Source organism: Triticum urartu, chromosome 7A (assembly GCF_056163025.1).
Source record: "Triticum urartu cultivar PI428250 chromosome 7A, HENAU_Tu73, whole genome shotgun sequence".
Taxonomy (NCBI): Eukaryota; Viridiplantae; Streptophyta; class Magnoliopsida; order Poales; family Poaceae; genus Triticum; species Triticum urartu.
Genome location: NC_141879.1, coordinates 47791273 through 47805392, shown reverse-complemented (window position 1 = coordinate 47805392; position 14120 = coordinate 47791273). Strand labels below are relative to the sequence as shown.

Sequence of the window (14120 nt, the reverse complement as noted above, 5' to 3'; positions counted from 1 at the left end):
CTAGAGCATAACCCCAAAACGATAGCGGTAAATTAGTAAGAGACATCATAGATCGCACCATATCCAGTAAAGTACGATTACGACGTTCGGACACACCATTACGCTGTGGTGTTCCGAGTGGCGTGAGTTGCGAAACTATTCCACAGTTTTTCAAATGTACACCAAACTCGTAACTCAAATATTCTCCTCCACGATCAGATCATAGAAACTTTATTTTCTTGTTACGATGATTTTCAACTTCACTCTGAAATTCTTTGAACTTTTCAAATGTTTCAGACTTATGTTTCATTAAGTAGATATACCCATATCTGCTTAAATCATCTGTGAAGGTGAGAAAATAACGATATCCGCCACGAGCCTCAATATTCATCAGACCACATACATCGGTATGTATGATTTCCAACAAATCTGTTGCTCTCTCCATATTACCGGAGAACGGTGTTTTAGTCATCTTGCCCATGAGGCACGGTTCGCAAGTACCAAGTGATTCATAATCAAGTGGTTCCAAAAGTCCATCAGTATGGAGTTTCTTCATGCGCTTTATACCGATATGACCTAAACGACAGTGCCACAAATAAGTTGCACTTTCATTATCAACTCTGCATCTTTTGGCTTCAACATTATGAATATGTGTATTACTACTATCGAGATTCAATAAGAATAGACCACTCTTCAAGGGTGCATGACCATAAAAGATATTACTCATAAAAATAGAACAACCATTATTCTCTGATTTAAATGAATAACCGTCTCGCATTAAACAAGATCCAGATATAATGTTCATGCTCAACGCTGGCACCAAATAACAATTATTTAGGTCTAATATTAATCCCGAAGGTAGATGTAGAGGTAGCGTGCCGACCGCGATCACATCGACTTTGGAACCATTTCCCACGCGCATCGTCACCTCGTCCTTTGCCAGTGCCCGCTTATTCCGTAGTCCCTGTTTCGAGTTGCAAATATTAGCAACAGAACCAGTATCAAATACCCAGGTGCTACTGCGAGCTCTAGTAAGGTACACATCAATAACATGTATATCACATATACCTTTGTTCACCTTGCCATCCTTCTTATCCGCCAAATACTTGGGGCAGTTCCGCTTCCAGTGACCAGTCTGCTTGCAGTAGAAGCACTCAGTTTCAGGCTTAGGTCCAGACTTGGGTTTCTTCTCCTGAGCAGCAACTTGCTTGCCATTCTTCTTGAAGTTCCCCTTCTTCTTCCCTTTGCCCTTTTTCTAGAAACTAGTGGTTTTGTTTAACCATCAACACTTGATGCTCCTTTTTGATTTCTACCTCCGCAGCTTTCAGCATTGCGAAGAGCTCGGGAATAGTCTTGTTCATCCCTTGCATATTATAGTTCATCACGAAGCTCTTGTAGCTTGGTGGCAGTGATTGGAGAATTCTGTCAATGACGCAATCATCCGGAAGATTAACTCCCAATTGAATCAAGTGATTATTATACCCAGACATTTTGAGTATATGCTCACTGACAGAACTGTTCTCCTCCATCTTGCAGCTATAGAACTTATTGGAGACTTCATATCTCTCAATCCGGGCATTTGCTTGAAATATTAACTTCAACTCCTGGAACATCTCATATGCTCCATGACGTTCAAAACGTCGTTGAAGTCCCGATTCTAAGCCGTAAAGCATGGCACACTGAACTATCGAGTAGCCATCAGCTTTGCTCTGCCAGACGTTCATAACATCTGGTGTTGCTCCAGCAGCAGGCCTGGCACCCAACGGTGCTTCCAGGATGTAATTCTTCTGTGCAGCAATGAGGATAATCCTCAAGTTACGGACCCAGTCCGTGTAATTGCTACATCATCTTTCAACTTTGCTTTCTCAAGGAACGCATTAAAATTCAACGGAACAACAGCACGAGCCATCTATCTACAATCTACATAAACAAGCAAGATACTATTAGGTACTAAGTTCATTATAAATTTAAGTTCAATTAATCATATTACTTAAGAACTCCCACTTAGATAGACATCCCTCTAATCTTCTAAGTGATTACGTGATCCAAATCAACTAAACCATAACCGATCATCACGTGAGATGGAGTAGCTTTCAATGGTGAACATCGTTTATGTTGATCATATCTACTATATGATTCACGCTCGACCTTTCGGTCTCCGTGTTCCGAGGCCATATCTGCATATGCTAGGCTCGTCAAGTTTAACCTGAGTATTCTGCGTGTGCAAAACTGGCTTGCACCCGTTGTAGATGGACGTAGAGCTTATCACACCCGATCATCACGTGGTGTCTGGGCACGACGAACTTTGGCAACGGTGCATACTCAGGGAGAACACTTCTTGATAATTTAGTGAGAGATCATCTTATAATGCTACCGTCAATCAAAGCAAGATAAGATGCATAAAAAGATAAACATCACATGCAATCAATATAAGTGATATGATATGGCCATCATCATCTTGTGCTTGTGATCTCCATCTCCGAAGCACCGTCATGATCACCATCGTCACCGGCGCGACACCTTGATCTCCATCGTAGCATCGTTGTCGTCTCGCCAATCTTATGCTTCCATGACTATCACTACCGTTTAGTAATAAAGTAAAGCATTACATCGCGATTGCATTGCATACAATAAAGCGACAACCATATGGCTCCTGCCAGTTGCCGATAACTCGGTTACAAAACATGATCATCTCATACAATAAAATTCAGCATCATGCCTTGACCATATCACATCACAACATGCCCTGCAAAAACAAGTTAGACGTCCTCTACTTTGTTGTTGCATGTTTTACGTGGCTGCTACGGGCTTAAGTAAGAACCAATCTCACCTACGCATCAAAACCACAACGATAGTTTGTCAAATAGACTCCGTTTTAACCTTCGCAACGACCGGGCGTAGCCATACTTGGTTCAACTAAAGTTGGAGAGACAGTCGCCCGCAAGCCATCTATGTGCAAAGCACGTCGAGGGAACCGGTCTCGCGTAAGCGTACGCGTAAGGTTGGTCCGGGTCGTCTCGTCCAACAATACCGCCGAAACAAAGTATGACATGCTGGTAGGCAGTATGAGTTGTATCGTCCACAACTCACTTGTGTTCTACTCGTGCATATAACATCAACATAAATAACCTTGGCTCGGATGCCACTGTTGGGTTTCGTAGTAATTTCAAAAAATTTCCTACGCACACGCAAGATCATGTGATGCATAGCAACGAGGGGGAGAGTGTTGTCTACGTACCCAACGCAGACCGACTGCGGAAGCGATGACACGACGTAGAGGAAGTAGTCATACGTCTTCACGATCCAACTGATCAAGCACCGAAACTACGGCACCTTCGAGTTCGAGCACACGTTCAGCTCGATGACGATCCCCGGACTCCGATCCAGCAAAGTGTCGGGGAAGAGTTCCGTCAGCACGACGGCGTGGTGACGATCTTGATGTACTACAGCAGCAGGGCTTCGCCTAAACTCCGCTACAGTATTATCGAGGAATATGGTGGCAGGGGGCACCACACACGGCTAAGGAATAGATCACGTGGATCAACTTGTGTGTCTAGAGGTGCCCCCTGCCTCCGTATATAAAGGAGTAGAGGGGGGAGGCTGGCCGGCCAAGGAGGAGGGCGCAGGAGAGTCCTACTCCCTCTGGGAGTAGGATTCCCCCCCCCCCCAATCCTAGTCGGAATAGGATTCGCGGAGGGGGAAAAGAGGAGGAGGGGGCCGGCCACCTCTCCTAGTCCTAATAGGACTAGGGGAAGGGGGAGGCGCACAGCCCATCTAGGGCAGCCCCTTTCTCTTTTCCACTAAGGCCCACTATGGCCCATATAGCTCCCGGGGGGTTCCGGTAACCCTCCCGGTATTTCGGTAAAATCCCGATTTCACCCGGAACACTTCCGATATCCAAACATAGGCTTCCAATATATCAATCTTTACATCTCGACCATTTCGAGACTCCTCGTCATGTCCATGATCACATCCGGGACTCCGAACAACCTTCGGTACATCAAAATGCATAAACTCATAATATAACTGTCATCGTAACCTTAAGCGTGCGGACCCTACGGGTTCGAGAACAATGTAGACATGACCGAGACACGTCTCCGGTCAATAACCAATAGCGGGACCTGGATGCCCATATTGGCTCCTACATATTCTACGAAGATCTTTATCGGTCAGACCGCATAACAACATACGTTGTTCCCTTTGTCATCGATATGTTACTTGCCCGAGATTTGACCGTCGGTATCCAATACCTAGTTCAATCTCGTTACCTGCAAGTCTCTTTACTCGTTCCGTAATACATCATCTCACAACTAACATATTAGTTGTAATGCTTGCAAGGCTTATGTGATGTGTATTACCGAGAGGGCCCAGAGATACCTCTCCGACAATCGGAGTGACAAATCCTAATCTCGAAATACACCAACCCAACATCTACCTTTGGAGACACCTGTAATGCTCCTTTATAATCACCCAGTTACGTTGTGACGTTTGGTAGCACCCAAAGTGTTCCTCCGGTAAACGGGAGTTGCATAATCTCATAGTCATAGGAACATGTATAAGTCATGAAGAAAGCAATAGCAACATACTAAACGATCGGGTGCTAAGCTAATGGATTGGGTCATGTCAATCAAATCATTCAACTAATGATGTGACCTCGTTAATCAAATAACAACTCATTGTTCATGGTCAGGAAACATAACCATCTTTGATTAACGAGCTAGTCAAGTAGAGGCATACTAGTGACACTTTGTTTGTCTATGTATTCACACATGTATTATGTTTCCGGTTAATACAATTCTAGCATGAATAATAAACATTTATCATGATTATAAGGAAATAAATAATAACTTTATTATTGCCTCTAGGGCATATTTCCTTCACTAGGAACGCGTTGAAGTTGAGGACTACGTTGGCCATTTGATCTACAAGACATATTGTAAAGATTTTAGACTAAGTTCATGATAATTAAGTTCATCTAATCAAATTATTCAATGAACTCCCACTTAGATAGACATCCCTCTTCTAGTCATCTAAGTATAACATGATCCGAGTTAACTAGGCCATGTCCGATCATCACGTGAGACGGACTAGTCAGCGTCGGTGAACATCTTCATGTTGATCGTATCTTCTATACGACTCATGCTCGACCTTTAGGTCTTCTGTGTTCCGAGGCCATGTCTGTACATGCTAGGCTCGTCAAGTCAACCTAAGTGTTTTGCATGTGTAAATCTGTCTTACACCCGTTGTATGTGAACGTTAGAATCTATCACACCCGATCATCACGTGGTGCTTCGAAACAACGAACTATCGCAACGGTGCACAGTTAGGGGGAACACTTTCTTGAAATTATTATGAGGGATCATCTTATTTACTACCGTCGTTCTAAGCAAACAAGATGAAAAACATGATAAACATCATATGCAATCAAATAATAATAGTGACATGATATGGCCAATATCACACAGCTCCTTTGATCTCCATCTTGGGGCTCCATGATCATCTTGTCACCGGCATGACACCATGATCTCCATCATCATGATCTCCATCATTGTGTCTCCATGAAGTTGCTCGCCAACTATTACTTCTACTACTATGGCTAACGCGTTTAGCAATAAAGTAAAGTAATTTACATGGCGTTTCTCAATGACACGCAGGTCATACAAAAATTAAAGACAACTCCTATGGCTCCTGCCGGTTGTCATACTCATCGACATGCAAGTCGTGATTCCTATTACAATAGCATGAACATATCATACATCACATATAGATCATTCATCATTCATCACAACTTTGGCCATATCACATCACAAAGCACTTGCTGCAAAAACAAGTTAGACGTCCTCTAATTGTTGTTGCAAGTTTTTACGTGGCTGAAGTAGGGTTCTAGCAAGAACGTTTTCTTACCTACGTGAAAGCCACAACGTGATTTGTCAACTTCTATTTACCCTTCATAAGGACCCTTTTCATCGAATCCGCTCCAACTAAAGTAGGAGAGACAGACACCCGCCGGCCACCTTATGCAACTTGTGCATGTTAGTTGGTGGAACCGGTCTCACGTAAGTGTACGTGTAAGGTTGGTCCGGGCCGCTTCATCCCACAATACCGTTGAAGCAAGATAAGACTAGTAGCGGCAAGAAAGTTGACAACATCTACGCCCACAACAAATTGTGTTCTACTCGCGCAAGAAGAACTACGCATAGACCTAGCTCTGATCCCACTGTTGGGGAACGTTGCAGAAAACAAAAATTTTCCTACGGTTTCACCAAGATCCATCTAGGAGTTCATCTAGCAACGAGTGATCGGATTGCATCTACATACCTTTTGTAGATCACGTGCGGAAGCGTTCAAAGAACGGGGATGAGGAAGGCGTAGTCGACGTGATCCAAATCACCGGAGATCCTAGCGCCGAACGGACGGCACCTCCGTGTTCAACACACGTACGGTCAGCATAACGTCTCCTTCTTCTTGATCCAGCAAGAGGGAAGGAGAGGTTGAGGAAGATGGCTCCAGCAGCAACACGACGGCGTGGTGGTGATGGAGCTGCAGTACTCCGTCAGGGCTTCGCCAAGCGCTATGGAGGAGGTGTTGGAGAGGGAGAAGGAGGCAACCAAAGGCGTGGATGAAAAGCCCTCCTTCCCCCACTATATATAGGAGGGCCAACGGGGGGGCGCCGGCCCTAGGAGATCTAATCTCCTAGGGGGGGCGGCGGCCAAGGGAGGTTTCCCTTCCCCCCCAAGGCACCTAGGAGGTGCCTTCCACTAGTGGGACTCTTCCCCTTTTGTGAACCCTAGGCGCATGGGCCTCTTGGGGCTGGTGCCCTTGGCCCATGTAGGCCAAGGCGCACCCCCTACAGCCCATGTGGCCCCCCGGGACAGGTGGCCCCACCCGGTGGACCCCCGGGACCCTTCCGGTGGTCCCGGTACAATACCGATGACCCCGAAACTTGTCCCGATGGCCGAAACAGGACTTCCCATATATAAATCTTTACCTCCGGACCATTCCGGAACTCCTCGTGACGTCCGGGATCTCATCCGAGACTCCGAACAACATTCGGGTTACTGCATATACATATCCCTACAACCCTAGCGTCACCGACCTTAAGTGTGTAGACCCTACGGGTTCGGGAGACATGTAGACATGACCGAGATGACTCTCCGGTCAATAACCAACAGCGGGATCTGGATACCCATGTTGGCTCCCACATGCTCCACGATGATCTCATCGGATGAACCACGATGTCGAGGATTCAATCAACCCCGTATGCAATTCCCTTTGTCAATCGGTATGTTACTTGCCCGAGATTCGATCGTCGGTATCCCAATGCCTCATTCAATCTCGTTACCGGCAAGTCACTTTACTCGTACCGTAATGCATGATCCCGTGACCAGACACTTGGTCACTTTGAGCTCATTATGATGATGCATTACCGAGTGGGCCCAGTGATACCTCTCCGTCATACGGAGTGACAAATCCCAGTCTTGATCCGTGTCAACCCAACAAACACTTTCAGAGATACCCGTAGTATACATTTATAGTCACCCAGTTACGTTGTGACGTTTGGTACACCCAAAGCACTCCTACGGTATCCGGGAGTTACACGATCTCATGGTCTAAGGAAAGGATATTTGACATTGGAAAAAACTCTAGCAAACGAACTACACGATCTTTATGCTATGTTTAGGATTGGGTCTTGTCCATCACATCATTCTCCTAATGATGTGATCTCGTTATCAATGACATCCAATGTCCATAGTCAGGAAACCATGACTATCTGTTGATCAACGAGCTAGTCAACTAGAGGCTTACTAGGGACATGTTGGTGTCTGTTATTCACACATGTATTATGATTTCCGGATAACACAATTATAGCATGAATAAAGACAATTATCATAAACAAGGAAATATAATAATAATCCTTTTATTATTGCCTCTAGGGCATATTTCCAACAACATATTCATTGTGTGAGAAGGAGATGTTGACATTCTTGTAATTGAACACATATTAGATGTTTAGTGTATACCGATATTTGAGATGAAGATGAACTCATATATGTTTATTGTTTGAACTTTGTAAGGATGGTTTGGCTTCTCGACGATGTCTATGACACGAAACACCGGCCTACATGATGCGCGAGAAGGAGATGGTAATAACGAGTAATCTAAATATTTTGCCTTAAGTTGAAATTTACATGCCCTAAGATTTGTCATTACTTGTTTTTTGCAGAAGCTTGAACCTTTGAAGATTCGGTATCACGGGGTCTCTGGTCCTACCATGCCTTACGATGAGCGGTACACACCGTACATCAAGCAGGCAGGACTACTCCCGTGGATTCAGTTGGTCAGCCGGTCCACGCCGAATCTGAACGCTCCACTGGTGTCCGCTCTTGCTGATCGGTGGAGGCCGGAGACGCATAGTTTCCATCTTCGGACTGGGGAGATGACCGTGACGCTCGAGGATGTCTCGTTGATCACCGGTCTTGCTATCGATGGGATGCCTCTCTGTATGAGCACCGATTCTGATGGGTGGCGCGAGCAGATGATTGCTCTTATCGGTATGGCTCCTACCGAGGCTGAGGCTGATGTAGAGGAGGGAGAAGAGAAGAAGAAGAAGGAAAGGAAAGCATCCGGAGCTACTTTCACATGGATTCAAACTCACTTTGCGACGTGCCCTCCGGATGCCACTGATGACGTGATCCAGACACATGCTCGTGTCTACATGTGGTATGTTGTGTCGAGGACTTTGTTTCCTGACTCCACTGGCAAGAACGCTCCATGGATGTGGCTGAAGGTGTTGACCGTCTTTGATAGCAAATGGAGCTGGGGTTCAGCGACTCTTGCCTACTTGTACCAACAGGTAGTTGGTCTGTTTTGTGATCAACTCATTTCTTCATTAGCAATGCAAGCTTGCTGTCAAGTTAACATTGTTTTTCTTGAAGGAAATATGCCCTAGAGGCAATAATAAAGTTATTATTAATTTTCTTATATCATGATAAAAGTTTATTATTCATGCTAGAATTGTATTAACCGGAAACATAATACATGTGTGAATACATAGACAAACAGAGTGTCACTAGTATGCCTCTACTTGACTAGCTCATTAATCAGAGATGGTTATGTTTCCTAACCATGGACAAAGAGTTGTTATTTGATTAATGGGATCACATCATTAGTTGAATGATCTGATTGACATGACCCATTCCATTAGCTTAGCACCCGATCGTTTAGTATGTTGCTATTGCTTTCTTCATGACTTATACATGTTCCTATGACTATGAGATTATGCAACTCCCGTTTGCCAGAGGAACACTTTGTGTGCTACCAAACGTCACAGTGTAACTGGGTGATTATAAAGGAGCTCTACAGGTGTCTCCAAAGGTACATGTTGGGTTGGCGTATTTCGAGATTAGGATTTGTCACTCCGATTGTCGGAGAGGTATCTCTGGGCCCTCTCGGTAATGCACATCACTTAAGCCTTGCAGGCATTGCAACTAATGAGTTAGTTGCGGGATGATGTATTACAGAACGAGTAAAGAGACTTGCCGGTAACGAGATTGAACTAGGTATGGGATACCGACGATCGAATCTCGGGCAAGTAACATACCGATGACAAAGGGAACAACGTATGTTGTTATGCGGTCTGACCGATAAAAGATCTTCGTAGAATATGTAGGAGTCAATATGAGCATCCAGGTTCCGCTATTGGTTATTGACCGGAGACGTGTCTCGGTCATGTCTACATTGTTCTCGAACCCGTAGGGTCCGCACGCTTAAGGTTACGATGACAGTTATATTATGAGTTTATGCATTTTGATGTACCAAAGGTTGTTCGGAGTCCCAGATGTGATCACGGACATGACGAGGAGTCTCGAAATGGTCGAGACATAAAGATTGATATATTGGAAGCCTATGTTTGGATATCGGAAGTGTTCCGGGTGAAATCGGGATTTTACCGGAGTACCGGGAGGTTACCGGAACCCCCCGGGAGGTATATGGGCCTTAGTGGGCCTTAGTGGAAGAGAGGAGAGGTGGCCAGAGATGGGCCGCGCGCCCCTCCCCCCCTTGGTCCGAATTGGACAAGGAGAGGGGGGCCAGCCCCCCTTCCTCCTCTCTCTCCTCTTCCCCCCCCCTCCACGAATCCTATTCCAACTAGGAAAGGGGAGAGTCCTACTCCCAAAGGGAGTAGGACTCTTCCTGGCGCGCCTCTCCTGGCCGGCCGGCCCCCCTCCCTTGAACCTTTATATACGGAGGCAGGGGCACCCCCTAGAGACACAAGTTGATCCACGTGATCATATTCTTAGCCGTGTGCGGTGCCCCCTTCCACCATAGTCCTCGATAATATTGTAGCAGTGCTTAGGCGAAGCCCTGCGACGGTAGTACATCAAGATCGTCACCACGCCGTCGTGCTGACGGAACTCTTGCCCGACACTTTGCTGGATCGGAGTCCGGGGATCGTCATCGAGCTGAACGTGTGCTAGAACTCGGAGGTGCCGTAGTTTCGGTGCTTGATCGGTTGGGCCGTGGAGACGTATGACTACATCAACCAAGTTAACACTTCCGTTGTCGATCTACAAGGGTACGTAGATCACACTCTCCCCCTCTCGTTGCTATGCATCACCATGATCTTGCGTGTGCGTAGGAAATTTTTTGAAATTACTATGTTCCCCAACATTTCTTTCATATGCAGCTGGACGATGCGTGTTGCAGGATCATAGATAGTGCAGGCATTGGTGGTAATATGCTTCTACTTTCTGTATGGAGCTGGGAGCGTCTGCCTGTTGGACGCCCGAAGAGCGTCAGGTTTAATCCTTGGTATGAAGATGAAGATGACGAATTACGGCGCCCCACTTGGGCTTACAAGTGGGATGTGGTTTCCGAGATGACGAACGATGTCAATCTCATGTACCAGAAGTACGTTGCCGAGTTGGACACGATTACGCTTGAGCAGGTAACGAGGTCATTACTTCAGTCATTTCTCATGTTTGCCTGAAAAAATTCACCAATTTTGCATTGTTGCCCCATTTCATAGGTGGAATGGCAGCCATATGGCGCCGATGACAGACTTGGGTACACCCCGGAGTTTACCATCAACCCGATGTGCTTGCGGGATAGGGATCTCTGGCGTATGCGGTGCCCACTGATATGCAACTGGGCTGTTGAGTTTCATTTGCCACATCACGTGTCTCGTCAGTTTGGTCTGTTCCAGCCTCACCCACCGGAATGGGTGGATACGGACAAAGCACTTCATAGGTAAGATAGCATGAACCATATTGACTAAGCATCATCACTCCTTGATTTTGCTAATGTTTGGTTTTGTACCATGCAGTTTGGATAGGAGAAGGCAGCGGAAGATAAAGGACTAGGACAAGCATCATGCTTCGTATGTTACCCGCTTCCAGCTTTGTGTTGAGGAAGCTCGTAGCAGTGAGCTTCGTGAGCATAGTCCACTTGCTTTTGATAACTACATGCGATGGCTTCTTGAAAATACTCGAGTTGAGATATGCCCGCCGGCATATAATGAGGATATTCTTGAAGAACCCGTAAACTTTGAGGATCTATCAAAGGGGAAGTACAACAAAGATGTCAGGGTAGGGCACGGAGTCCCTGCTGTTCCGGTGATTAACTATGTGGTAAAGTGTTTCTTCTTTACTTTCCCGTTGGCCGTATTACACATGTTTGAATGGCTAACGTGTTCATTCTTTCTCATCCGCAGCGCACCGAGATCAAGAAAGCAGCTGATGAGAGCCAGTCTATTCTGGAGGAAACACCGGTTGGAAAAGGCAATGATGATGGTCCACTACGAGCATTCCTCAAGGTACAAATCGCATTCACTATGAGAGATAGTCTATGTTGCGGAGTTTCATATCTTCCACACTTGTTCATGTTACAGCGTCAGGCCAGGAAGTTAAGGCGGTTATCGAATCTTCTCGGTTGCCGTGATCCTGAAATTGATGAACCATCTGCCTCTAGGTCTAGTACACCATCAGACCCCTCATCTCACCATCAGAGGGACGATGTGAGTTCCTCATATTCTTATCAGGATGATGAGGGTGCGGTCACCCAAGAGGTATGACTAATCCTTTAGATGTGATTCTCACTTGATTACGACGTCGGTCTTCACCATATTGTTTGATTGTGTGATAGGGCGATGAGCTTGATGATGACATGACTTTGGCGGACGCTCAACTTCGGTCCCCATATGTGTTCAAGCCTAGGCAGCCCAGACGCCGGTACACGCCCAACGACTTTGACAACAGAGGCAACCCAAAGGTGGTCGTAGGGACCTCGCGGATGGCTAGCTTGGATCATGAGGCGGAGGCGGAGGAGGAAGTGTAGGAAGAGGAGGCTCGTCCATCCAGGAAGAAGAAGATTGCCTGCAGGCGTGGCACCAGGAACACGCGCGGAAGGCATTAGTGTTTGTTACTATGGAAGTGCTCTCTTGTAGCCGTTTCGTTAGGTTGATGAACTTGTTGGGTTATGTTATATGTTGGTGAACTCTTACTATTGTGGTATTTGTGTTGTCCTAAAAGATGTGATGTTCAAATTATTAGTTGTCTTTGTTCAGTATTTGTCCTAAATGATGTTGTCTTTGTTCAGTTGAATTGTTCAGTATTTGTATTTGCCAAAATGGAATCTGTTTCTGCAGTTTGGCAGTTAACAGCACTGCAGCGCCTGACAGTCAGGCGCTGCACTGTACTATGCAGCGCCCAAAGCCTAGGCGCTGCACCTCACAGTCCAGCGCCCATCCCATAGGCGCTGCTTAACTGGCCATGGCTGCCCATAGGGCCACAGAAGGCTTTGAGCACTGACGATCCACAAAAATTACCAAGTTATAGTGCAGCGCCTTTGTTCTGGGCGTTGCACGGTTGTTTACTGCAAAAACAGAGTTGACAGCACATTCATTTCACCGGAACATCATAATACTTACAATGACTGCATCATCACAACAATTTGAACAAACAAAAATTTTATGCCGACGAGTTCATAACTTAAGACAATTCGAACTACGACATGGTTCACGACACATTCATTACAAATGACAAATGGCAGCTTGCCCTAGAAAATAGTTCACCAACATCTTACATGCCCTCACAAGTTCACGACGAGTGCACCGAACCGAAGTCCCTACTGAGTAGAGCGAGGCCATTTCCCCTTCTTGTCACGGGCCGAGTCCTCCTCTTGCGCCTCGCGAGCCTTTGCAAGCTTTCTTGCCCTCTCCTCCTCACGAGCAAGTTTCGCTTGGCGTGCCCTCTCCTCGTCTCATTTCTTCCGCTCCATCCTCTCCTTCTGACGACGCTCTTCCTCCAAGCCTCTTCGAAACGATTCTTCGAACCGCTGTTGCCGCCTAAGACAATCTTGGTATTGGTCCTTTTTGACATCTTCTGGCACTTCAAGATCTATCCACGTGAAGTACTTGCATAGAGGAGGCGGTGACTGCATACAAATTTTTTGTTAGTGTTGACACACATTTGATAGTAACATTTGACTTCTTGAGCTTACCGGTGGTTGGTCATAGGCGTTAGTTGGAAGTGCACGATCATAAGCATAGTTCGGGCATACAAAATATCTCCGCCCTTCCGTCCATGATTTATTTCGGTCGGTGGATACCTTCACCTTGCAAACATCTCCACACCAACATGGCGGGATGTTGGCATCTTTCTCCTTCACCTTGTCCAAAGATGCGTCCTCCCACTTGTTCGGCATGTCTTCTTGGTTAGCACACGGTGGCCTCGTCATGGAACCGGATGAAGCCATGCCTACAAAACCGATAATTCTCGGTTAACCCTAACCCCCACTTAACAATAACACAATCCTAACCATAGCATAACCCTAACACCAAACCAATAATTCCTTTCGACAATGTTCTTACTGAGAAATTCATGACCACCGGGGTCAAGTTTCTTGTGTCTGAGCAATGCATTGAACAATGTGGCAAACCGCTTGTTGGTGAAAGCGAGACAACAATCTTGAAGATCATCGGCCAACTCCTTGATACCACATGCCCTATAGAAGTTTGCACAAAGTGCCTCATGCACCATCGATGGTGCAACTTTCTATGTCCGGGAATGTCAACCACCACCGCATTGAGAATTACTGGATGGCGATCTGATATGACACAAATTTCCCTTTCAGCCGGTAATACC

General features: G+C 46.0%; 2 protein-coding genes across 2 annotated transcripts; both read left to right on the top strand.

The window, feature by feature from the left end:
• The first annotated feature begins 8416 nt into the window (after nt 1–8416).
• Nucleotides 8417–11339, top strand: LOC125546516 (serine/threonine-protein phosphatase 7 long form homolog). Its single transcript, XM_087531767.1, has 4 exons — nt 8417–8833; nt 10664–10924; nt 11006–11226; nt 11303–11339. Exons 1-4 carry the CDS (start codon nt 8417–8419, stop codon nt 11337–11339), a joined length of 936 nt encoding a protein of 311 aa, XP_087387893.1.
• A 317-nt stretch (nt 11340–11656) lies between these two features.
• Nucleotides 11657–12312, top strand: LOC147957561 (uncharacterized). The gene is made up of 3 exons (XM_087531766.1): nt 11657–11791; nt 11867–12043; nt 12121–12312. Exons 1-3 carry the CDS (start codon nt 11657–11659, stop codon nt 12310–12312), a joined length of 504 nt encoding a protein of 167 aa, XP_087387892.1.
• Nucleotides 12313–14120: the final 1808 nt, after the last annotated feature.

Coding starts and splice junctions, on each gene's coding strand:
- LOC147957561 (XM_087531766.1), top strand. CDS start 11,657: ATGGCTAACGTGTTCATTCTTTCTCATCCGCAGCGCACCGAGATCAAG. Junction 11,792..11,866: donor CACTACGAGCATTCCTCAAG/GTACAAATCGCA, acceptor TTCATGTTACAG/CGTCAGGCCAGGAAGTTAAG. Junction 12,044..12,120: donor AGGGTGCGGTCACCCAAGAG/GTATGACTAATC, acceptor ATTGTGTGATAG/GGCGATGAGCTTGATGATGA.
- LOC125546516 (XM_087531767.1), top strand. CDS start 8,417: ATGACCGTGACGCTCGAGGATGTCTCGTTGATCACCGGTCTTGCTATC. Junction 10,925..11,005: donor ACACGATTACGCTTGAGCAG/GTAACGAGGTCA, acceptor CCCATTTCATAG/GTGGAATGGCAGCCATATGG. Junction 11,227..11,302: donor ACGGACAAAGCACTTCATAG/GTAAGATAGCAT, acceptor TGTACCATGCAG/TTTGGATAGGAGAAGGCAGC.